Source organism: Dama dama, chromosome 5 (assembly GCF_033118175.1).
Source record: "Dama dama isolate Ldn47 chromosome 5, ASM3311817v1, whole genome shotgun sequence".
NCBI classification, from domain to species: Eukaryota; Metazoa; Chordata; class Mammalia; order Artiodactyla; family Cervidae; genus Dama; species Dama dama.
In genome coordinates, this window is record NC_083685.1 from 125,947,664 (window position 1) to 125,970,322 (window position 22,659).

At 54.4% G+C, this 22,659-nt stretch overlaps 3 protein-coding genes across 13 annotated transcripts; all 3 read left to right on the forward strand.

Annotated features, from left to right (window-relative positions):
• Positions 1 to 331: 331 nt before the first annotated feature.
• LOC133057860 (CMRF35-like molecule 6) lies at positions 332 to 5,543 on the forward strand. 6 transcript variants are annotated; one of them, XR_009693110.1, is made up of 6 exons: positions 332 to 701; positions 1,156 to 1,485; positions 2,025 to 2,069; positions 3,234 to 3,357; positions 3,907 to 4,075; positions 4,661 to 5,543. XR_009693110.1 is itself a non-coding variant. In XM_061144933.1 (5 exons), the coding sequence occupies exons 1-5, from the start codon at positions 641 to 643 to the stop codon at positions 4,806 to 4,808; spliced, it is 708 nt and encodes a 235-aa protein (XP_061000916.1). In that variant the 5' UTR covers positions 342 to 640; the 3' UTR covers positions 4,809 to 5,543. The 6 variants fall into 6 exon arrangements, 4 of the variants coding, with proteins under 4 accessions (XP_061000916.1, XP_061000918.1, XP_061000917.1 ...); XM_061144933.1 differs by lacking the exon at positions 3,907 to 4,075 and having other exon boundaries at positions 342 to 701; XM_061144935.1 differs by lacking the exon at positions 3,907 to 4,075 and having other exon boundaries at positions 342 to 701; positions 1,293 to 1,485.
• A 3,123-nt stretch (positions 5,544 to 8,666) lies between these two features.
• LOC133057861 (CMRF35-like molecule 6) lies at positions 8,667 to 13,877 on the forward strand. Of its 6 annotated transcripts, XR_009693112.1 has the most exons (6): positions 8,667 to 9,036; positions 9,490 to 9,819; positions 10,359 to 10,403; positions 11,568 to 11,691; positions 12,241 to 12,409; positions 12,995 to 13,877. XR_009693112.1 is itself a non-coding variant. In XM_061144937.1 (5 exons), the coding sequence occupies exons 1-5, from the start codon at positions 8,976 to 8,978 to the stop codon at positions 13,140 to 13,142; spliced, it is 708 nt and encodes a 235-aa protein (XP_061000920.1). In that variant the 5' UTR covers positions 8,677 to 8,975; the 3' UTR covers positions 13,143 to 13,877. The 6 variants fall into 6 exon arrangements, 4 of the variants coding, with proteins under 4 accessions (XP_061000920.1, XP_061000923.1, XP_061000922.1 ...); XM_061144937.1 differs by lacking the exon at positions 12,241 to 12,409 and having other exon boundaries at positions 8,677 to 9,036; XM_061144940.1 differs by lacking the exon at positions 12,241 to 12,409 and having other exon boundaries at positions 8,677 to 9,036; positions 9,627 to 9,819.
• Positions 13,878 to 16,101: 2,224 nt separating this feature from the next.
• On the forward strand, positions 16,102 to 19,770 carry LOC133056176 (CMRF35-like molecule 6). The gene is made up of 4 exons (XM_061141277.1): positions 16,102 to 16,499; positions 16,948 to 17,271; positions 18,166 to 18,289; positions 19,465 to 19,770. The coding sequence occupies exons 1-4, from the start codon at positions 16,439 to 16,441 to the stop codon at positions 19,583 to 19,585; spliced, it is 630 nt and encodes a 209-aa protein (XP_060997260.1). The 5' UTR covers positions 16,102 to 16,438; the 3' UTR covers positions 19,586 to 19,770.
• Positions 19,771 to 22,659: the final 2,889 nt, after the last annotated feature.

The window sequence follows — 22,659 nt, forward strand, 5'->3', positions numbered from 1 at the left end:
AGATTGAAGGCAAGAGGAGAAAACGTGATAGAGGATGAGATGGTTGGATGGAATCTTCGACTCGATAGCCATGAGTTGGAGGAAATACTGGGAGATAGTGAAGGGCAGTGAAGGCTGGCATGCTACAGTCCATGGGAACACAAAGAGTTGGACACCGCTTAGTGAATAAACAACAACAACAAAGACAGACAGGCTGATGAGTATGAAATCCACCCCCGACCACAAGAGAATGTGTCACAAAGGGTGGAGACATTCCTGGAAGGAGGAACCCAGCTTGTCCCTGACCATAGGAGGTGGGAGGGGCATGGGGCAGGGGGGGGCATGTGGGATGGAGAGAGGACCAGCTGTGGGTTGGGTGAGGAGGGGGCAGCCTCCCCGATGGAGAGGCCCTGCATGTGTCCAGTCCCTGATTTAGAGGAGCTGAGGGTAGCAGGTCCTTGCACCGGACCAGGCGTGTTCCCCTCCCCCTAAGCTTCCTGTCCCCTGACCCCTGACCCATCTGATCTGACCAAGGACAGCACCAGGAAGCAGAGAGGTCCAGAGAAGCAGAAGTAGGGATGGGAAGGGCCTGTCTGAGGAGGTCTGACCCTGTCCCTGCCCGGGGCCTGGCTCTGCTGCAGGTGACATCCCTGCTGGGGAAATGACCCCGAGGGCCAGGGCCGGGTGGCTGCCTTCAGCTCTGCTGCTGCTCCAGGTCCCAGGTGAGCGGCTGAGCCCTTCCTGGGGAGGGGAGGGGGCAGGGCTGGAGCTGGATGAGCCGGGGGGAGGGGGAGAAGGTTTGAGGAGGGTCCGCTGCCTGTCTCAGCAGCGAGCAGGAGGGTTCAGGGCGTCAAGCAGGTGAGGCTGGTCCACTGTGCTGGTGGGAGGGGCGCCTGTGATGGTCACACCTCAATGGTCACAGTCAGAGGTGACCTCCTGGGGCACCCCCCCCCCCCACACACACACGGAGGTGTTCCCATCCTGGGCTCTTCTGTCTCTGAGGACACCCTCTCCTCGGTGAGGAAAGAGCTCCTCCCCATATTCTTCCCCTGGCCTGAGGAAGGCTCCCTTGCTGCCTTGACCACCTCCAGACCCCACGGACGGCTGACAGACCCGCATCCGGGGCTCTTCTGACCCAGGCCCAGCTGATGAAAGCTGAACCTGATTGTTTTCCAGGCTGTTTGTCCTTGAGTGGCCCGAGCAGAGTTACGGGCATCGTGGGGGGATCGCTGAGCGTGGAGTGTCGGTACCGGGAGGAATTCATAAACAATTCCAAATACTGGTGCAAATTCCCGTGTGTGTTATTGTGGAAGATCATGGAGACCAGAGAGTCAGAGAGAGAAGTGAGGAGGGGCCGCGTGTCCATCAGAGACCATCCTGCGAGCCTCACCTTCACAGTGACCTTGGAGAGCCTCAGAGAGGAGGATGCGGGAACATATGTATGTGGGATTGATGTGCGATTTTCAATTAATCCCACCTTCCAGGTGGAAGTGTCTGTGATCCCAGGTGAGCCTGTGACGTCAACTCTAGGGCTGCTGACTGTACCTGGGACCCTGACCCTCAGGGAGGACCTGGAGCGGAGGGTGTCCTGGGATCCGTGATCAGGACCCAGGGCTGAGTGGTCGACAGGCACATGTGCACCTCTGGTTCTTCGAGACCTCCTCTGTGTCTACCCTGACACACCCGCACAGCTGAAGCTCTCCTGGGTGGAAGGGGAGGGAGATACACCCTGAATCTGGGTGCCTGCTGCCTTTCTGACCTGACAAGGGTCAGGTCTACTCTGAAGGTGACTCTGTGTCTCTTCCTGGACCTCTCTGGCAAGCCCTAGGGGACAGGGACCAGCAGGGCCAGCAGAGGACATTGCAGTGTCGTGGAGGGCTCCTGGGGCCCCAGCCTCACCGAGCTGGTCCTGGGGATCTGCAGCAGCCTCGAGAGGGGGGAGGCAGAGTCCCGGATCCCACGTGGGGCTCTGGATGATTTGGAGACCCCTCTCTGCTCCAGCCTGACCTTGCCTCTCCCTCTTCTTCTGGCACCTGGTACCCAAGGAGGAAACCCAGAGGGGCCCGTTAGGCAAAGAAGGATGAGGAAAGGTAAAGAGGAAAAGGGTCTTAGGAGGTGTTATGGCTCTCAGTAGACCACCACATGCTGAAAATGAATCCTTAAACTTTTCTTTCTTTCTCTTTGGCCGTGCTGGGTCTTGACTGCTGCACGCGGGCCTTCTCCGGCTGCAGTGAGCATGGGATGCTCTTTGCTGCGGCGCTCGGGCTTCTTGCTCAGTGGCATCTCCTGCTGCGGAGCGCGGGCTCTAGAGCACAGGCTCAGGCATTGTGCACGCCTGGTGGCGTGTGGGATCTTCCCAGACCAAGGATTGAACCCCTGTCCCCTGCAGTGGGAGGCACATTCTTTGCCACTGGACCACCAGGGAAGCCCCAATAAGACTTCTTTAACAGAAGGCTGCTCTGGTTTCCTAGGAAGCCAGCCACAATCCTCTGTCCACACACACGCTTTCTCCCCTGACTGCTTGCTCTGACGTAGCCCCCGGCTCCCCGAGCTCCTTCCTGCTGGCCCCTGCTTCTCTCTCACGAGGGAGGTTTCCTTTGTGTGTTTCTCTTTACAAGAACAGAACTGAAAGTTGACTGGTTCCGCGGGGTGTGTCGGGGAAGGGCTTTGTCCACTAACCTCAGGAGAGGCCACATTTCATGGGGTCCACCAGGCCGGTATTTCTCTAGATCTTTCCGGTCATGCCCTCTCATGGAGAGGACTGCCTGGGACCCTGGGCCTGGCTGACAGGGACACGGGGTCTCCTGATTCAGCTCAGACTCAGCTGCAGGACTTTCCATCTGAGCTTCGCTCCAGCCTCTCCCCTTGCCTGTCACTGTCCACCCCGTCTCTCTGTGTTAATCCCTAAAGAATACGGGTCACTGCGCGTTTGTCCCCTGGCAGGGTGGGCCAGGAGGACAGAGGTGTGTCTGTGGCTGGGGTGACCTGGAGCCAAGTGCCCTCTCTACACTCTCAGATCCCCAGGGGAGCAGGGTCATAAGCCTCTGCCAGTGCCCATCTTGGTGGGGGCATCTGGAGAGGGGCAGGGAGGGGGGCCGAGGGTGTTGGTCAGGCCTGGGTGTGGCCAAGGGGTGGTGGACACAGCACGTCCATCCAGATGGCGTGAGTGACCTTGACTGTGAGTCAGAGCCACACTGGGACGGAGAGGGGGACCCAGGGAATGAAACAGGTCCTAACTTGTGTTTCTCCCTCAGTCACTATGACAACCACCAGCCCCGAGAGGTCCACAAGCACCCCGGAGTCTCCCACGACCCTGCCAGTGCCCACCTGGAGCACCGTGTCTGGGCCGGAGGCCCCTGATCCCGGCCAAGCTCATCGGTAAGGGACCCCCATCCCAGGACATCTCACCTGGGTGATTTCTCGGTGAGCCCAGGGAGTAACAGGCCAGTGTCCCTTCACCAAAGACCCTAATTTATTCAACAAATTCTGTAACAAGAAGTAAGGGTCCTACTAAGTGCCTGGAACTCTCGTTGACTTGGGATGCAGCAGCAAAGCACACAGACCCAGTCCTGCCCTGACAGAGTCGTGTTCTAAGAGGGGACTCACATGATGAACAGATCGACACGCCAGTCGTATAAATACACGACCTACTGATGATTGCTTGGAGGACAATGTCACCTGGGTGATGGGCCAGCATGTGTGGGAGGGTGGTGGAGTTTGCTAGTTAACACACAATGATGAGAGGGCCCCTAACTGATTCCAGACACTTGAGTGGAGGCCCGCAGGATCTGGGGGGCCAGGTATGCCGGGATCCTCAGAAATAAGGCCCCAGGCACATGGAGGAACAGGGTGAACCAAAGGCCCCCAGCCAGGGGCAGGGCAGGAAACAGATGCTCTAGGCATTGGTGACCCCTCTGTCCCCTGCAGCCCTGCTCATCAGCATCATCTTGCTGAAGAGACCTGGCCTCTGATGGTGCAGAGCTGAGGGGGTCACTCTTTCACCAGCCAAGGGCTTTAAAGGACTGGAGCTTTGGAGACCCTGGGCAGATACTGGCTGCTCACTGAATAAGACAGAAGAGTTCCTGTGCTCAAGAAGGTGATGCTCTACTGGCTAGCAGACATCAACCAAGTCTCCCAGTATTGGGTTCAGTACCCTAGACCGCAAATCCCCCACATGAGGAGTGTCTTAGATGTTTCCGTCATGTCTGACTCTGTGACCCCCACGGACTCTAGCCCACCAGGCTCCTCTGTCCATGGGATTCTCCAGGCAGGAATACTGGAGTGGGTAGCCAATCTCTTCTTGAGGGGATCTTCCTGACCCTGAATCCAACCCGGGTGTCTCCTGCATCGCAGGCAGATTCTTTACCCTCTGGGCCTCTGGGGAAGCCCCCATGAGGAGGGCTCAGATAGAAACCCTCCTAAGGCCCAGGTCCCCCTTGGATCTCTGGTCTCCCTCACATGATTCTCATAGCCACATCCACCCTTATGTCCACAGTCCTAAATCTCAGGGGCAATTCTTGAAGTTCAGGGTCCAGAAGTCATTCAAGTGGGGCTGCTCTGTGTTGGGTTGATCCTTGTTTAGATTCTTGAGGCCACAGAACCTGGACGCGGGCCAAGCAAGGTGGAGAGCCCAGGGTCTCCCTGAGGATGCTGCTCACTGTCTGTCCCCGTATCCCCACAGGCCCCTGCTGGGCAGCATCCACTTCCTGCTCCTGGTCTTCCTGAAGGTGCCCCTGCTCCTCGGCATGCTCGGTGCCGTCCTCTGGGTCAACAGGCCTCTGAGGAGCTCTGCAGACAGACGGAGTCGGTCCATTTATGAGAACCAGTAGCCCCCGTGTTCATCGTGTTCTCTTCGATGATGCAGTCGGACCACTGAATGGAAATGACCTTCTGACTCACCTGTCCTGTATCACACTCTACCACTCTCTCAGAATACTGCCTTTGTGGATTTCCTTGTAGCTTTCTTTCCTTGCCCATGATTCTCTGAAACCAAAAGCATACCTCCTCAATGGGTGCTTCTGAACTGTGACCACAGATCAATATTGACTTCAGAGCTTTCAGCTCATCCGCGGAGCATCACTCATGCACTGAAGTCTCAGGGGCCCTCTCTGCAGGCTTCAAACCCTAGGAGTGTGGGAATCTGGCTTTTGGATCTGTTTTGATGGATCCAGGCAGTTCCATGGTTTCCCACATGATCTGTGCTACCATAATCACCCACCTTCCACAGGTCTCGGATCCAGAGTGGGGAAACTTCCAGTTGCTGAATGTGTCTATTTAATTAGGCATTCTAAACTCAGGAAACAACAATGCAGAGAGTCGACAGTCCACGGAGCCAGCATGCATGGGACCTGAATCAAGACTCCATTCTGCATGAACTTTCACATCCCACTGTTCTGTCTAATGGCCCGAAGGACCATGTGGGATTCTCCAATTGGTGTCAGTTCAGAACAGAATCCAGCATTGCATGGAAAACCAGATTATTCCCTTCCCCATGCCCAGTCAAACTGGTTCGTGTGTTTAGGTCCTTTGTGGATGGCTGGTAGAAAATAACCATATGAAATTTATGCAACTATCACAGAATCCTTCCTTCCTCCTTTTGAAAGTTAACTCAAGTCCCACTGTCACCCCATCATTCAAGGTCCGTGGTTATAGACCTGGTTCAAGTTTTGAAATCGATTGAGGGGCCATGAGTGAGTCTTCTATTCAGTAGCTTAGTCTCCATGACTTGTACGACCAAAGACCTGGGTAGGCTTCCCACAGTTTCAGTTCAAACTGCATCGTGATGAACTTGCCAGCACCAAAGATCTCTGAGAGGCAGGTTATCATCCTGACTCATCTGTTTGAAGCAGCCAGGACCTGGGCAATTGCTCCCACTTTTCATGCAGCAAATATATGAGGAGAGGACCAAAGTAGTAACCAGTAACCTAGGCGTTACTTCCAACCATGATTAAACAGAAGAAAGAGCTCAGCTTTTGTTGCTCACATTCCAGTTGGTGGACAGAGAGAAATAACAGACACAATAGTACAGGTATGCAGACATGCAGAAATGTCTAAGTCCATATTGAAGGGTATCTTTAGTAACACAAGATAAGAGGAGGTGCTATTGGTGAGACAGTAAGGGATGAGTCCTATCATCCTCGTGAAGAGGGTGATCTTTAACCAAGTCCAGAAGAAAGGAATGCAGTGAGCCCTGTGGGCACCTGGAAGAGGAGCACTCAGGCAAAGGGAACTGTGGGTGCAAACGTCCTGCCTTGGGAGCATCTTAGATGCGGATGCAGGGGAGAGCAGAGGGCAGATGCTTGCAGGGTCCACTGGTGCCAAGTTCTCCAAGAATCATGATCCAGTCGTGTTCACCAGCCTGAGTAGAAAAAGGAAAAGCAGGATTGGAGAAGTTAGTTTCCTGAAAGCAGGGGAGTCCTGAGAGAGGAATTCAGTCATTGATCCCTTAGCTGAATTGCCACAGGCTATGCTGGAAAGACAGTGGGCTTCAGGCAAGAAGGTGACATCAGCTCATGGGGCCACAGCCCAGATGGAGACACACAGGGAGCCACAAATCCCAGGAGATCAGTCCAAGAGGGGGTGTCCAATGGTCCAACGGGACACACAACAAGAGAACCAAACTCAGCTGGGAGGGTCAGGGAAGTTGAACAGTCAAGGGTGTTGGCTGTGGGTCAGTAGGAGGAATAGGGGTCCAAGGGTCTGGATGAGGCCCAGTGTGGGGATAGGGGCAGCCTGGGGGTGGATCTGGAGTCAGGATGAGGTGGCTGAGTTTTTGGCCTCTGCATGCTGCCACGAGCTGTGGGAGAGGCCTGGTCAGAACACGGGGGCTTCATCTGGAGAAGGGGAGGCGTCACTGGGGTGATCAGTGATCGGTCAAGCAGAGTGACCCATCTCTATTGCATCTCTCCAGCTGTGAACTGGGACCCAGGTCCACTGCCCATACCCGGGAAGCGGGGAGAGTTAAGACCCACATGGAAGGGATGGGAGACCCTGGTTTCTGCAGACAATCTTAAGAAGCTGAGAAAACCTACCCGAGGGAAGGACTGCAGCCCCCTGTTACCCCCATCCCACTGCCCAGGAAGATATGACCGATGCCCCTGCACGTCATGTGAGCGTGCCACTGTGAGTGAGGAGGGGCGGTGTCTCATCTCTGTGGGCAGGTCCCTCCCTCATCTCTGCACCGTGAAGTGGCCCCTGCTCATCGTGGATCCAGGAGAGGCCCGGCAGTCTGCCCTCGGGCCCCTGTTGTACAACCGCCCCCTGTGTGCCACTGATGGGGGAGGAGGCTCCTCTCAGCCCCCAGGTCCCCAGCTCCTCATCCTTCTACCCAGCGTCTTCTCCTCTGGCTCCTGTCCATTCTCAGTCTCTCTCTGCTTCTCAACGGGGAGTAGCCTCTGCCCAGAGGCGGAGTGTGAAGAAGGGGTCAAGGAAGGCTGGGAACAGCTGATCTGTGTCTAACGTGGGCAGCGAGGGGCCCGAGATGGGGGGAGCTACAGCCTGAGGGATGTGTACCCTGGGGGGAACCAGAATCAAGATGGGACATAGCAAGTTTTCTGGGGTCATAGGGCCAATTTGTAAGGCAGGAAGTGGACTTTGGGGTCTTGTGGGGGCAGAGTCTCATGGTTGCCACAAGCTTCAGGTTGGAACAGAGAGACCTCTCTGGTCAATATCAGGACCAATACATCATGCAAAATGCCAGGCTAGATGAATCACAAGTTGGAATCAAGATTGCCAGGAGAAATGTCAATAACCTGAGATATGCAGATGACACCACTCCAAAGGCAGAAAGTGAAGAGGAACTGAAGGGCCTCTTGATGGTGAAAAAGGAAAATGAAAGAGCTGGCTTAAAATTCAACATTCGAAAAACTAAAATCATGGCATCCCATTCTATCACTTCATAGCAAATAGATGGGGAAACAATAGACACAGAGATAGACTTTTTTTCTTGGGCTCCAAAATCACTGAAGACAGTGATTGCAGCCATGAAAATAAAAGATGCTTGCTCTTTAGAAGAAAAGCTATGACAAACTTAGACAACATATTTAAAAGCAGAGTCATTACTTAGCCAAGAAAGGTTCATATAGTCAAAACTATACGATTTTTCCAGTACAGATGTATGGATGTGAGAGCTGGACCATAAAGAAGGCCGAGTGGCGTAGAATTGGTGCTTTTGAATTGTGGTGCTGGACAAGACTCTTGAGAGTCCCTCCAACAGTAAGGAGATCAAACCAGTCAAACCTACAAGAAATCAACCCTGAATATTCATTGGAAGGACTGATGCTGAAGCTGAAGCTCCAATACTTTGGCCACCTGATACAAAGAGTCGACTCATTGGAAAAGACCATAATGCTGGGAAAGATTGAAGGCAAGAGGAGAAAACGTGATAGAGGATGAGATGGTTGGATGGAATCTTCGACTCGATAGCCATGAGTTGGAGGAAATACTGGGAGATAGTGAAGGGCAGTGAAGGCTGGCATGCTACAGTCCATGGGAACACAAAGAGTTGGACACCGCTTAGTGAATAAACAACAACAACAAAGACAGACAGGCTGATGAGTATGAAATCCACCCCCGACCACAAGAGAATGTGTCACAAAGGGTGGAGACATTCCTGGAAGGAGGAACCCAGCTTGTCCCTGACCATAGGAGGTGGGAGGGGCATGGGGCAGGGGGGGGCATGTGGGATGGAGAGAGGACCAGCTGTGGGTTGGGTGAGGAGGGGGCAGCCTCCCCGATGGAGAGGCCCTGCATGTGTCCAGTCCCTGATTTAGAGGAGCTGAGGGTAGCAGGTCCTTGCACCGGACCAGGCGTGTTCCCCTCCCCCTAAGCTTCCTGTCCCCTGACCCCTGACCCATCTGATCTGACCAAGGACAGCACCAGGAAGCAGAGAGGTCCAGAGAAGCAGAAGTAGGGATGGGAAGGGCCTGTCTGAGGAGGTCTGACCCTGTCCCTGCCCGGGGCCTGGCTCTGCTGCAGGTGACATCCCTGCTGGGGAAATGACCCCGAGGGCCAGGGCCGGGTGGCTGCCTTCAGCTCTGCTGCTGCTCCAGGTCCCAGGTGAGCGGCTGAGCCCTTCCTGGGGAGGGGAGGGGGCAGGGCTGGAGCTGGATGAGCCGGGGGGAGGGGGAGAAGGTTTGAGGAGGGTCCGCTGCCTGTCTCAGCAGCGAGCAGGAGGGTTCAGGGCGTCAAGCAGGTGAGGCTGGTCCACTGTGCTGGTGGGAGGGGCGCCTGTGATGGTCACACCTCAATGGTCACAGTCAGAGGTGACCTCCTGGGGCACCCCCCCCCCCACACACACACGGAGGTGTTCCCATCCTGGGCTCTTCTGTCTCTGAGGACACCCTCTCCTCGGTGAGGAAAGAGCTCCTCCCCATATTCTTCCCCTGGCCTGAGGAAGGCTCCCTTGCTGCCTTGACCACCTCCAGACCCCACGGACGGCTGACAGACCCGCATCCGGGGCTCTTCTGACCCAGGCCCAGCTGATGAAAGCTGAACCTGATTGTTTTCCAGGCTGTTTGTCCTTGAGTGGCCCGAGCAGAGTTACGGGCATCGTGGGGGGATCGCTGAGCGTGGAGTGTCGGTACCGGGAGGAATTCATAAACAATTCCAAATACTGGTGCAAATTCCCGTGTGTGTTATTGTGGAAGATCATGGAGACCAGAGAGTCAGAGAGAGAAGTGAGGAGGGGCCGCGTGTCCATCAGAGACCATCCTGCGAGCCTCACCTTCACAGTGACCTTGGAGAGCCTCAGAGAGGAGGATGCGGGAACATATGTATGTGGGATTGATGTGCGATTTTCAATTAATCCCACCTTCCAGGTGGAAGTGTCTGTGATCCCAGGTGAGCCTGTGACGTCAACTCTAGGGCTGCTGACTGTACCTGGGACCCTGACCCTCAGGGAGGACCTGGAGCGGAGGGTGTCCTGGGATCCGTGATCAGGACCCAGGGCTGAGTGGTCGACAGGCACATGTGCACCTCTGGTTCTTCGAGACCTCCTCTGTGTCTACCCTGACACACCCGCACAGCTGAAGCTCTCCTGGGTGGAAGGGGAGGGAGATACACCCTGAATCTGGGTGCCTGCTGCCTTTCTGACCTGACAAGGGTCAGGTCTACTCTGAAGGTGACTCTGTGTCTCTTCCTGGACCTCTCTGGCAAGCCCTAGGGGACAGGGACCAGCAGGGCCAGCAGAGGACATTGCAGTGTCGTGGAGGGCTCCTGGGGCCCCAGCCTCACCGAGCTGGTCCTGGGGATCTGCAGCAGCCTCGAGAGGGGGGAGGCAGAGTCCCGGATCCCACGTGGGGCTCTGGATGATTTGGAGACCCCTCTCTGCTCCAGCCTGACCTTGCCTCTCCCTCTTCTTCTGGCACCTGGTACCCAAGGAGGAAACCCAGAGGGGCCCGTTAGGCAAAGAAGGATGAGGAAAGGTAAAGAGGAAAAGGGTCTTAGGAGGTGTTATGGCTCTCAGTAGACCACCACATGCTGAAAATGAATCCTTAAACTTTTCTTTCTTTCTCTTTGGCCGTGCTGGGTCTTGACTGCTGCACGCGGGCCTTCTCCGGCTGCAGTGAGCATGGGATGCTCTTTGCTGCGGCGCTCGGGCTTCTTGCTCAGTGGCATCTCCTGCTGCGGAGCGCGGGCTCTAGAGCACAGGCTCAGGCATTGTGCACGCCTGGTGGCGTGTGGGATCTTCCCAGACCAAGGATTGAACCCCTGTCCCCTGCAGTGGGAGGCACATTCTTTGCCACTGGACCACCAGGGAAGCCCCAATAAGACTTCTTTAACAGAAGGCTGCTCTGGTTTCCTAGGAAGCCAGCCACAATCCTCTGTCCACACACACGCTTTCTCCCCTGACTGCTTGCTCTGACGTAGCCCCCGGCTCCCCGAGCTCCTTCCTGCTGGCCCCTGCTTCTCTCTCACGAGGGAGGTTTCCTTTGTGTGTTTCTCTTTACAAGAACAGAACTGAAAGTTGACTGGTTCCGCGGGGTGTGTCGGGGAAGGGCTTTGTCCACTAACCTCAGGAGAGGCCACATTTCATGGGGTCCACCAGGCCGGTATTTCTCTAGATCTTTCCGGTCATGCCCTCTCATGGAGAGGACTGCCTGGGACCCTGGGCCTGGCTGACAGGGACACGGGGTCTCCTGATTCAGCTCAGACTCAGCTGCAGGACTTTCCATCTGAGCTTCGCTCCAGCCTCTCCCCTTGCCCGTCACTGTCCACCCCGTCTCTCTGTGTTAATCCCTAAAGAATACGGGTCACTGCGCGTTTGTCCCCTGGCAGGGTGGGCCAGGAGGACAGAGGTGTGTCTGTGGCTGGGGTGACCTGGAGCCAAGTGCCCTCTCTACACTCTCAGATCCCCAGGGGAGCAGGGTCATAAGCCTCTGCCAGTGCCCATCTTGGTGGGGGCATCTGGAGAGGGGCAGGGAGGGGGGCCGAGGGTGTTGGTCAGGCCTGGGTGTGGCCAAGGGGTGGTGGACACAGCACGTCCATCCAGATGGCGTGAGTGACCTTGACTGTGAGTCAGAGCCACACTGGGACGGAGAGGGGGACCCAGGGAATGAAACAGGTCCTAACTTGTGTTTCTCCCTCAGTCACTATGACAACCACCAGCCCCGAGAGGTCCACAAGCACCCCGGAGTCTCCCACGACCCTGCCAGTGCCCACCTGGAGCACCGTGTCTGGGCCGGAGGCCCCTGATCCCGGCCAAGCTCATCGGTAAGGGACCCCCATCCCAGGACATCTCACCTGGGTGATTTCTCGGTGAGCCCAGGGAGTAACAGGCCAGTGTCCCTTCACCAAAGACCCTAATTTATTCAACAAATTCTGTAACAAGAAGTAAGGGTCCTACTAAGTGCCTGGAACTCTCGTTGACTTGGGATGCAGCAGCAAAGCACACAGACCCAGTCCTGCCCTGACAGAGTCGTGTTCTAAGAGGGGACTCACATGATGAACAGATCGACACGCCAGTCGTATAAATACACGACCTACTGATGATTGCTTGGAGGACAATGTCACCTGGGTGATGGGCCAGCATGTGTGGGAGGGTGGTGGAGTTTGCTAGTTAACACACAATGATGAGAGGGCCCCTAACTGATTCCAGACACTTGAGTGGAGGCCCGCAGGATCTGGGGGGCCAGGTATGCCGGGATCCTCAGAAATAAGGCCCCAGGCACATGGAGGAACAGGGTGAACCAAAGGCCCCCAGCCAGGGGCAGGGCAGGAAACAGATGCTCTAGGCATTGGTGACCCCTCTGTCCCCTGCAGCCCTGCTCATCAGCATCATCTTGCTGAAGAGACCTGGCCTCTGATGGTGCAGAGCTGAGGGGGTCACTCTTTCACCAGCCAAGGGCTTTAAAGGACTGGAGCTTTGGAGACCCTGGGCAGATACTGGCTGCTCACTGAATAAGACAGAAGAGTTCCTGTGCTCAAGAAGGTGATGCTCTACTGGCTAGCAGACATCAACCAAGTCTCCCAGTATTGGGTTCAGTACCCTAGACCGCAAATCCCCCACATGAGGAGTGTCTTAGATGTTTCCGTCATGTCTGACTCTGTGACCCCCACGGACTCTAGCCCACCAGGCTCCTCTGTCCATGGGATTCTCCAGGCAGGAATACTGGAGTGGGTAGCCAATCTCTTCTTGAGGGGATCTTCCTGACCCTGAATCCAACCCGGGTGTCTCCTGCATCGCAGGCAGATTCTTTACCCTCTGGGCCTCTGGGGAAGCCCCCATGAGGAGGGCTCAGATAGAAACCCTCCTAAGGCCCAGGTCCCCCTTGGATCTCTGGTCTCCCTCACATGATTCTCATAGCCACATCCACCCTTATGTCCACAGTCCTAAATCTCAGGGGCAATTCTTGAAGTTCAGGGTCCAGAAGTCATTCAAGTGGGGCTGCTCTGTGTTGGGTTGATCCTTGTTTAGATTCTTGAGGCCACAGAACCTGGACGCGGGCCAAGCAAGGTGGAGAGCCCAGGGTCTCCCTGAGGATGCTGCTCACTGTCTGTCCCCGTATCCCCACAGGCCCCTGCTGGGCAGCATCCACTTCCTGCTCCTGGTCTTCCTGAAGGTGCCCCTGCTCCTCGGCATGCTCGGTGCCGTCCTCTGGGTCAACAGGCCTCTGAGGAGCTCTGCAGACAGACGGAGTCGGTCCATTTATGAGAACCAGTAGCCCCCGTGTTCATCGTGTTCTCTTCGATGATGCAGTCGGACCACTGAATGGAAATGACCTTCTGACTCACCTGTCCTGTATCACACTCTACCACTCTCTCAGAATACTGCCTTTGTGGATTTCCTTGTAGCTTTCTTTCCTTGCCCATGATTCTCTGAAACCAAAAGCATACCTCCTCAATGGGTGCTTCTGAACTGTGACCACAGATCAATATTGACTTCAGAGCTTTCAGCTCATCCGCGGAGCATCACTCATGCACTGAAGTCTCAGGGGCCCTCTCTGCAGGCTTCAAACCCTAGGAGTGTGGGAATCTGGCTTTTGGATCTGTTTTGATGGATCCAGGCAGTTCCATGGTTTCCCACATGATCTGTGCTACCATAATCACCCACCTTCCACAGGTCTCGGATCCAGAGTGGGGAAACTTCCAGTTGCTGAATGTGTCTATTTAATTAGGCATTCTAAACTCAGGAAACAACAATGCAGAGAGTCGACAGTCCACGGAGCCAGCATGCATGGGACCTGAATCAAGACTCCATTCTGCATGAACTTTCACATCCCACTGTTCTGTCTAATGGCCCGAAGGACCATGTGGGATTCTCCAATTGGTGTCAGTTCAGAACAGAATCCAGCATTGCATGGAAAACCAGATTATTCCCTTCCCCATGCCCAGTCAAACTGGTTCGTGTGTTTAGGTCCTTTGTGGATGGCTGGTAGAAAATAACCATATGAAATTTATGCAACTATCACAGAATCCTTCCTTCCTCCTTTTGAAAGTTAACTCAAGTCCCACTGTCACCCCATCATTCAAGGTCCGTGGTTATAGACCTGGTTCAAGTTTTGAAATCGATTGAGGGGCCATGAGTGAGTCTTCTATTCAGTAGCTTAGTCTCCATGACTTGTACGACCAAAGACCTGGGTAGGCTTCCCACAGTTTCAGTTCAAACTGCATCGTGATGAACTTGCCAGCACCAAAGATCTCTGAGAGGCAGGTTATCATCCTGACTCATCTGTTTGAAGCAGCCAGGACCTGGGCAATTGCGCCCACTTTTCATGCAGCAAATATATGGAGAGAGGACCAAAGCAGTAACCAGTAACCTAGGCATTACTTCCAACCATGATTAAACAGAAGAAAAAGCTCAGCTTTTGTTGCTCATATTCCAGTTGGTGGACAGAGAGAAATAACAGATACAATAGTGCAGGTATGCAGACATGCAGAAATGTCCAAGTCCATATTGAAGGGTATCTTTAGTAACACAACATAAGAGGAGGTGCTATTGGTGAGACAGTAAGGGATGAGTCCTATCATCCTTGTGAAGAGGGTGATCTTTAACCAAGTCCAGAAGAAAGGAATGCAGTGAGCCCTGTGGGCACCTGGACGAAGTGTCCTCAGGCAAAGGGAACTGCGGGTGCAAACGTCCTGCCTTGGGAGCATCTTAGATGCGGATGCAGGGGAGAGCAGAGGGCAGATGCTTGCAGGGTCCACTGGTGCCAAGTTCTCCAAGAATCATGATCCAGTCGTGTTCACCAGCCTGAGTAGAAAAAGGAAAAGCAGGATTGGAGAAGTTAGTTTCCTGAAAGCAGGGGAGTCCTGAGAGAGGAATTCAGTCATTGATCCCTTAGCTGAATTGCCACAGGCTATGCTGGAAAGACAGTGGGCTTCAGGCAAGAAGGTGATATCAGCTCTTGGGGCCACAGCCCAGATGGAGACACACAGGGAGCCACAAATCCCAGGAGATCAATCCCAGAGGGGGTGTCCAATGGTCCAACGGGACACACAACAAGAGAACCAAACTCAGCTGGGAGGGTCAGGGAAGTTGAACAGTCAAGGGTGTTGGCTGTGGGTCAGTAGGAGGAATAGGGGTCCAAGGGTCTGGATGAGGCCCAGTGTGGGGATAGGGGCAGCCTGGGGGTGGATCTGGAGTCAGGATGAGGTGGCTGAGTTTTTGGCCTCTGCATGCTGCCACGAGCTGTGGGAGAGACCTGGTCAGAACACGGGGGCTTCATCTGGAGAAGGGCAGGAGTCGCTGGTGTGGTCAGTGATCGGTCAAGCAGAGTGACCCATCTCTACTGTATCTCTCCAGCTTTGCCCTGGGACCCAGGTCCACTGCCCATGCCCGGGAAGCAGGGAGAGTTAAGACCAGCGTGGGCGTAATGGGAGACCCTGGTTTCTGCAGACAATCTTGAGAAGCTGAGAAAACCTACCCGAGGGAAGGACTGCAGTTCCCCATTATCCCCATCCCACTGCCCAGGAAGATATGACTCCATGCCCCTGCATGTCATGTGAGAATGCCATTGTGAGTGAGGAGGGGCAGTGTGTCTCCTCTCTGTGGGCAGGTCCCTCCCTCATCCCTGCACTGCGAAGAGGCCCCTGCTCATCGTGGATCCAGGAGAGGCCCAGCAGTCTGCCCTCGGGCCCCTGTTGTACAACTGCCCCCTGTGTGCCACTGACGGGGGAGGAGGCTCCTCTCAGCCCCCAGGTCCCCAGCTCCTCATCCCTCCACCCAGCGTCTTCTCCTATGGCTCCTGTCCGTCCCCAGTCTCTCTCTGCTTCTCAACGGGGAGTAGCCTCTGTCCAGAGGCAGAGCATGAAGAAGGGGTCAAGGAAGGCTGGGAACAGCTGATCTGTGTCTAATGTGGGCAGCGAGGGGCCCGAGATGGGGGGAGCCACAGCCCAAGGGATGTGTACCCTGGCGGGAACCAGAGCCAGGATGGGACGTAGGAAGTTGTCTGGGATCACGGGGCAGATTTGCAGGGTAGGAAGAGGACTTTGATTCCTGTGGGGGCAACGGCTTGTGGTCGCCTAGAGCTGCAGATGGGGAGACAGTGACCGCTTGGTCACCACCAGGACTGGGGAGGGTGGATGAGCATGACATCTACCCTCAGACTTCCCATCCTGACCAGAACGAAATGACGTATCGCAGAGGGCGGGGATGTGCCACGAAGAAGACTCCAGCTTGTCCCTGCCGTGGATGGGCGTGTGAGACTGAAAGAGATTCTGCTGTGGGTTGGGCGAGGAAGGGACAGCCTCCCCGATCAAGGGGCCCGGCACCTGTCTAGTTGCTGGGCTGAGCGGAGCTGAGGGCAGCGGGTCCTTGCCCGGGACCAGCCATGTGCCCCTCCCCCTAAGCTTCCTGCCCCCTGCCCCCTGGATCATCTCACCCGACCCAGGACGGAACCAGGAAGCAGAGATGCCCAGAGGAGGGGAAGTGGGGATGGGGAGGGACTGCTCTGAGGAGGCCTGACCCTGTCCCTGCCCGGGGCCTGGCACTGCTGCAGTTGACATCCCTGCTGGGGAAATGAGCCCGAGGGGCAGGGCCGGGTGGCTGCCTTCAGCTCTGCTGCTGCTCCAGGTCCCAGGTGAGCGGCTGAGCCCTTCCTGGGGAGGGGAGGGGGCAGGGCTGGAGCTGGGTGAGCGGGGGGAGGGGGACGAAGGTCCCAGGAGGGGCCGCCGCCTGTCTCAGCAGCGAGCAGGAGGGTTCAGGGCGTGAAGCAGGTGAGGCTGGTCCACTCTGCTGGTGGGGGGGGCACCTGTGATGGTCACACCTCAACGGTCACAGTCAGAGATGACCTCCTGGGGCACCCCCCAACACACACACACGGAGGTGTTCCCATCCTGGGCTCTTCTGTCTCTGAGGACACCCTTCCTCGGTGAGAAGGGAGCTCCGTCTTCCTCCCCTGGGTCTGAGGAAGGCTCCCTTTCTGCCTTGGCCTCCTCCAGACCCCATGGGCAGCTGAGGGACCCGCATCCGGGGCTCTTCTGACCCAGGCCCACCTGTTGAAAGCCGGACCCGACTGTGTTTTCCAGGCTGTTTGTCCCTGAGTGGCCCCAGCAGACTGACGGGCATCGTGGGGGGATCACTGAGCGTGGAGTGTCAGTACCGGGAGGAATTCAAGCAAAACATCAAATTCTGGTGCAAAGCCCCCTGTTTGTGGAATACTGTGGAGACTGGAGGGTCTGCGAGAGAAGTGAGGATGGGCCGCGTGTCCATCAGAGACCGTCCTGCAAACCTCACCTTCACAGTGACCTTGGAGAGCCTCAGAGAGGAGGATGCGGGAAAGTATGGTTGTGGGATCGATGTGCCACTTTTATTGGATCTCACCTTCCAGGTGGAGGTGTCTGTGACCCCAGGTGAGCATCCTCCACCCTCACTCCAGCAGCAGGCTGGTCACCCGGACCCTCAGGAAGGAAGTGGGACAGAAAAGCTGGGCCAGGATGACCCAGAGCGGGTGGGCAGTGAGCCTTTGTCTGGGTGGTGTCTTGGGACATGTTTGTTTGCACACATGCACATCTCTGTCTCCAGGTGGAGACATTCATGCACATTTCTGCTTCACAGGCTGGCAGGCATCCGCTCTGGGGTCTAGGCTGCCTGCTGTCCTCACAAGGGCACGTCCACTCTCAAGAGGCCCGTGTCTCTTTCTGGCCTGTGCAGGGTCCCGCCTACGGGGGGCGCACTCTCACAAGGCCCCACTGCATGCAGGCCCGCCTTGACCCCGGGGCCCTGAGGACGTGCGTGAGATGGGGCAGCCCGCTGAGCCTAGGGGTGGGACCTGCTCCAGAGCCCGCACCTGCGGCGGGCTTCTCCACCACGATCCAATACACACTCTGCCCTTGTGCTGGCCCAGAGGCCACCAATGACCCTACAGTGTTCTGGAAGGACCTCCCGGGGTTCTGGGGCTTCTCTTGTAACCCCAAGGAAAGTGCAAAAACATGCCCCCGACCTGAGCGGGGCTCCCTCTGTCGCTCTGGGGGACTTCCTCCGGCCCTGCTGGGCTAAGCCTGTTTCTCCCTCTTTTTCTCCACTCTGCATCTGCCTGTGCCCACCTGGCCAAGGTGCATCTGAAGGCTGGGGGGAGGGGGGCCCAGGGTGCTGGTCAGCCCTGGGTGAGACCATGGGGAGCGGTGGACACAGCACATCTGATCAGGTGGCCTGAGTGACCCTGACTGTGTGAGTCACAGCCACATCGGGCCGGCGTGTGGGGACCAGGGGAAGGAGACAGGGCCTGCCTTGTGCTTCTCTCTCAGCCCCTGCTGCAGCCACCAGCCCTGAGAGGCCCACAGGCTCCCCAGGCTCTCCCACGACCCTGCCAGGGCCCACCTGGAGCACCGCATCCGGTCAGGAGACCCCCGATCCCGGCCACCCTCTGTGGTAAGGGGCCCACGTCCCAGGACAGGGCACCTGGGTGGTTTCTCTGGGTGAGGGGACAGGTGGGGGATTTGGTCTTCCGTCTCCGGGCCCCTCGTTTATTCCCACACCTGATTGTGAAGGTCCTGGTGCTGGTGCTCTGGTGTGGATGCAGGTAAGACCACCCGGACAGGATCCTACTCTGATGAGAACTGTGCTCTAAGGGGGAAGTCACGCCCTGGGCCAGTCCACACAGAGTTCCTATGTAAATATGGTGGTTTGTGATGAGTACTACGGAACAATACCAGTCACTGGGGTTTGCTAAGTGTGTGTGTGGGAAGATGATTAGATTTGCTATTTAATACATGATAATCAGGGATGCTTGGCTGAATCCTTTGAGGGGAGACCTGCAGGATCTGGGGAGCCTGGCATTCAGGTTTCTGCAGAAATGAGGCTCCAGGTAGAGAGAAAAGTGAGTGTAAATGTCCCATAAAAGGAGGCTGCGGGACCTGGTCCAGGGCAGAGCAGGTGGCAGCAGCTCTGGGCATCACTGGCTCCTGCACTGTGGCCCCTCCCCACCTTGAACCCTGGTCAGACGTGTCATCCCGTCGAAGAACCCCAGCCTCCAAGGGCAGAGAGAGCTCAGGGAGTCATTCATTCATCCGTCAACTAATACCATCACTTTTTTAATGTTCACCATATGACTTTTTTTTAATTTAATTTTTATTTCATATTAGAGTATACAGCAGATGTTTAACTGCTGATCTTCAGAGGTATCAGCCTGGTACGAGTTTCTCCCTGTGAATAAAACAAACAGTCCCTTCCTTCGTGGAAAACGCTGTTTATAAGAGAGGAGACAACAAACAAATAACCCCACGACTGATTACTGTACCCAAGATAGGGTAACCCCACCTGCGGAGGGCCTCGGAAGGAATCCTCCTCCTGCCCAGATCCCGCCAGGATCCCTGGTCTCCCTCACGAGATTCTCACGGCGACGTCCACCCTCCTGCTCACAGGCCTAATTCTCGCGGGGAATTGTTCAGCAGAGAGAAGGGGAGCAGGGGTCCTTAGGGAGGGGCTGCCCTGTCCGGGGGTGATCTTCGTGTGGGTTGTCGTGGCCTCCGCTCTGGGGGGCGGGGGTGGAGAGCCCAGGGCCTCCCTGAGGATGCTGCTCACTGTCTGTCCCCGTGTCCCCACAGGCCCCGGCTGGGCAGCGCCCACTTCCTGCTCCCGGTCTTCCTGAAAGTGCCGCTGCTCCTGGGCCTGCTCGGTGCCGTCCTCTGGGCCCACAGGCCCTTGAGAAGCTCCGAGAACCAGTGACATCTGTTGCTATGACTGCCAAGGGTCACAGCCCCCTCTGCTGGATGGAAATGACTTCTGACCAATAAATTCAGTGCCAGTGTTGCTCTCAGAACACTCGGGGAACTTTTGGGAAACTTTTTCTTGCAATATATCATGCAAACAAAAGAATATACCTAATAAATGCCTACTCTTTAAACCAGGAATACTCTGTAACTCTTGAGTGTCTATCTTGCAGCTTAAGTAATAGACATCGTTAAAACTTTTGAAGCCCTAAGTTCCTCCTTTAAACTCTGGATTTTACATTCATCATCTCCTTTCTTCATGGTTTTACCATATATATGCATATGATTTTCCAGAGTGTGTATGTATATACACATATAGGTTTGTCAACCCAGCATCTTCTTTGTCAATTTAATTTAATGTTTGTTTTATAATGGAATAGAGTTGAGTTACAATGTTGTGTTAGTTTTAGGTGTACAGTAAAATGATTCTGTTATACATACATACATACACATATATCCATTTTTTAGATTCTTCTCCCATAGAGGTTGTTCCAGAGTATTGACTAGAGGCCCCCGTGCTATACAGTAGGTCTTTGTCGATTAACTATTTTATTCAATATGTATAGTAGTATGTATATGTTAACCTCAAACTCCTAATTTATCCTCCCCTCAGAGCATTCATATATTTTTAGCCGTCCCCAAGATCACTCTATTTTCATTTTTTCCGGGTATTTTTAGATATAACTGATGTACGGCATCAATTTCACCGTGTGTACACCATGTCTGCCTCATCTCTTCGTCTGCTGTTAGACATTTCGGTTTGTTTCCATATCTCGGTTATTGCAGTGATGTGGGTGTGTGGATATTCTTCGAGACCGTTTTCACTTCCTTTTGATACATGCCTGGAAGTGGGATGACCAGGTGATATGGTCGTTCTTCTCTTTAGGTTTTCAGGAGCCTTTATGAACATCCTGGTCTTTCTCCTGCTTTTAAAGGGAGGCCTTTTCATGATTTGCCTTTTTTTCCTTTGGCCATGCCCTGAGGCTTGTGGGACTTCCCTCGTGGCTCATCTGGTAAAGAATCCGCCTGCAATGTGGGAGACCTGGGTTTGATCTCTGGGTTGGGAAGATCCCCTGGAGGAGGAAACGGCTACCCACTCCAGTATTCTGGCCTGGAGCATTCCATGAACTGTATAGTCCATGGGGTCACAGAGTCAGACGTGACTGAGTGACTTTTACTTTTGGCATTGAAAGCGTGGAGTACTACCCACTGGATCCCCAGAGAAGTCCTTACCACTGGTTTTAATGTTTGCAGAATGTTTCCTTATAGATATCTTTCCATTCCTAGCTTATCATGAAAAGTACTGGATTTTTGTATAATGCTTTGCATGTTGTTGTTGGACAATCATGTCCAAGTCTTTACGGCTCCGTGGACTGCAGCACACCAGGCCTCCTTGTCCCTCACCACCTCCCGGAGTTCGCCCAAGTTCATGTCCATTAAATTGGTGATGCCATCCAACCATCTCATCCTCTGTCACCCCCTTCTCTTCCTGCCCTCAACCTTTCCCAGCATCATGGTCTTTTCCAATGAGTCAGCTCTTCGCATCAGGTGGACAGAGTATTGGAGCTTCAGCTTCAGCATCAGTCCTTCCAATGAATATTCAGGGTAATTTGGCTTTTCTCCTTTATTACATTCAGTTCAGTTCAGCTCAGTCCCTCAGTCGTGTCCAACTCCTTGTGACCCCATGAACCGCAGCACACCAGGCCTCCCTGTCCATCACCAACTCCCACAGTTTACCCAAACCCATACCCATTGAATTGGTGATGCCATCCAACCAACTCATCCTCTGTCATCCCCTTCTCCTCCTGCTCTCAATCTTTCCCAGCATCAGGGTCTTTTCAAATGAATCAGCTCTTCGCATCAGGTGGCCAAAGTATTGGAGTTTCAGCTTCAACATCAGTCCTACCAATGAACACCCAGGACTGATCACCTTTAGGATGGACTGGTTGGATCTCCTTGCAGTCCAAGGGACTCTCAAGAGTCTTCTCCAACACCACAGTTCAAAAGCATCAATTTTTCGGTGCTCAGCTTTCTTCACAGTCCAACTCTCACATCCATACATGACCACTGGAAAAACCATAGCCTTGGCTAGATGGACCTTTGTTGACAAAGTAATGTCTCTGCTTTTTAATATGCTGTCTAGGTTGGTCATAACTTTCCTCCCAAGGAGTAAGTGTCTTTTAATTTCATGATTGCAGTCACCATCTGCAGTGATTTTGGAGCCCAGAAAAATATAGTCAGCCACTGTTTCCACTGTTTCTCCATCTACTTGCCATGAAGTGATGGGACCGGATGCCATTTATTACATTACCATGATGAATTATATAATTTTTTTGGGGGGGTGCTGCCATGCCACTTGTGGGATCTTAATTTCCTGATCAGGGATTGAACCTGAGCCCTGGGAGTGGAAGCACCGAGTTGCTTCCACTAACCATTGGATCACCAGTTCAGTTCAGTTCAGTTGCTCAGTCGTGTCCAACTCTTTGCGACCCCATGGACTGCAGCATGCCAGGCTTCCCTGTCCATCACCAGCTTCTGGAGCTTGCTCAAACTCATGTCCATTGAGTATGTGATGCCATCCAACCATCTCATCCTCTGTCATCCCCTTCTCCTCCTGTCTTCAATCTTTCCCAGCATCAGGGTCTTTTCAAATGAGTCAGCTCTTCACATCAGGTGGCCAAAGTATTGGAGTTTCAGCTTCAGCATCAGTCCTTCCAATGAACACCCAGGACTGATTTCCTTTAGGATGGACTGGTTGGATCTCCTTGCAGTCCAAGGGACTCTCAAGAGTCTTCTCCAACACCACAGTTCAAAAGCATCAATTCTTCAGCACTCAGCTTTCTTTATAGCCCAACTCTCACATCCATACATGACCACTGGAAAAACCAAAGATTTGGCTAGACGAAACTTTGTTGGCAAAGTAATATCTCTGCTTTTAATACACTATCTAGGTTGGTCATAACTTTTCTTCCAGGTAGCAAGTGTCTTTTAATTTCATGGCTGCAATCACCATCTGCAGTGATTTTGGAG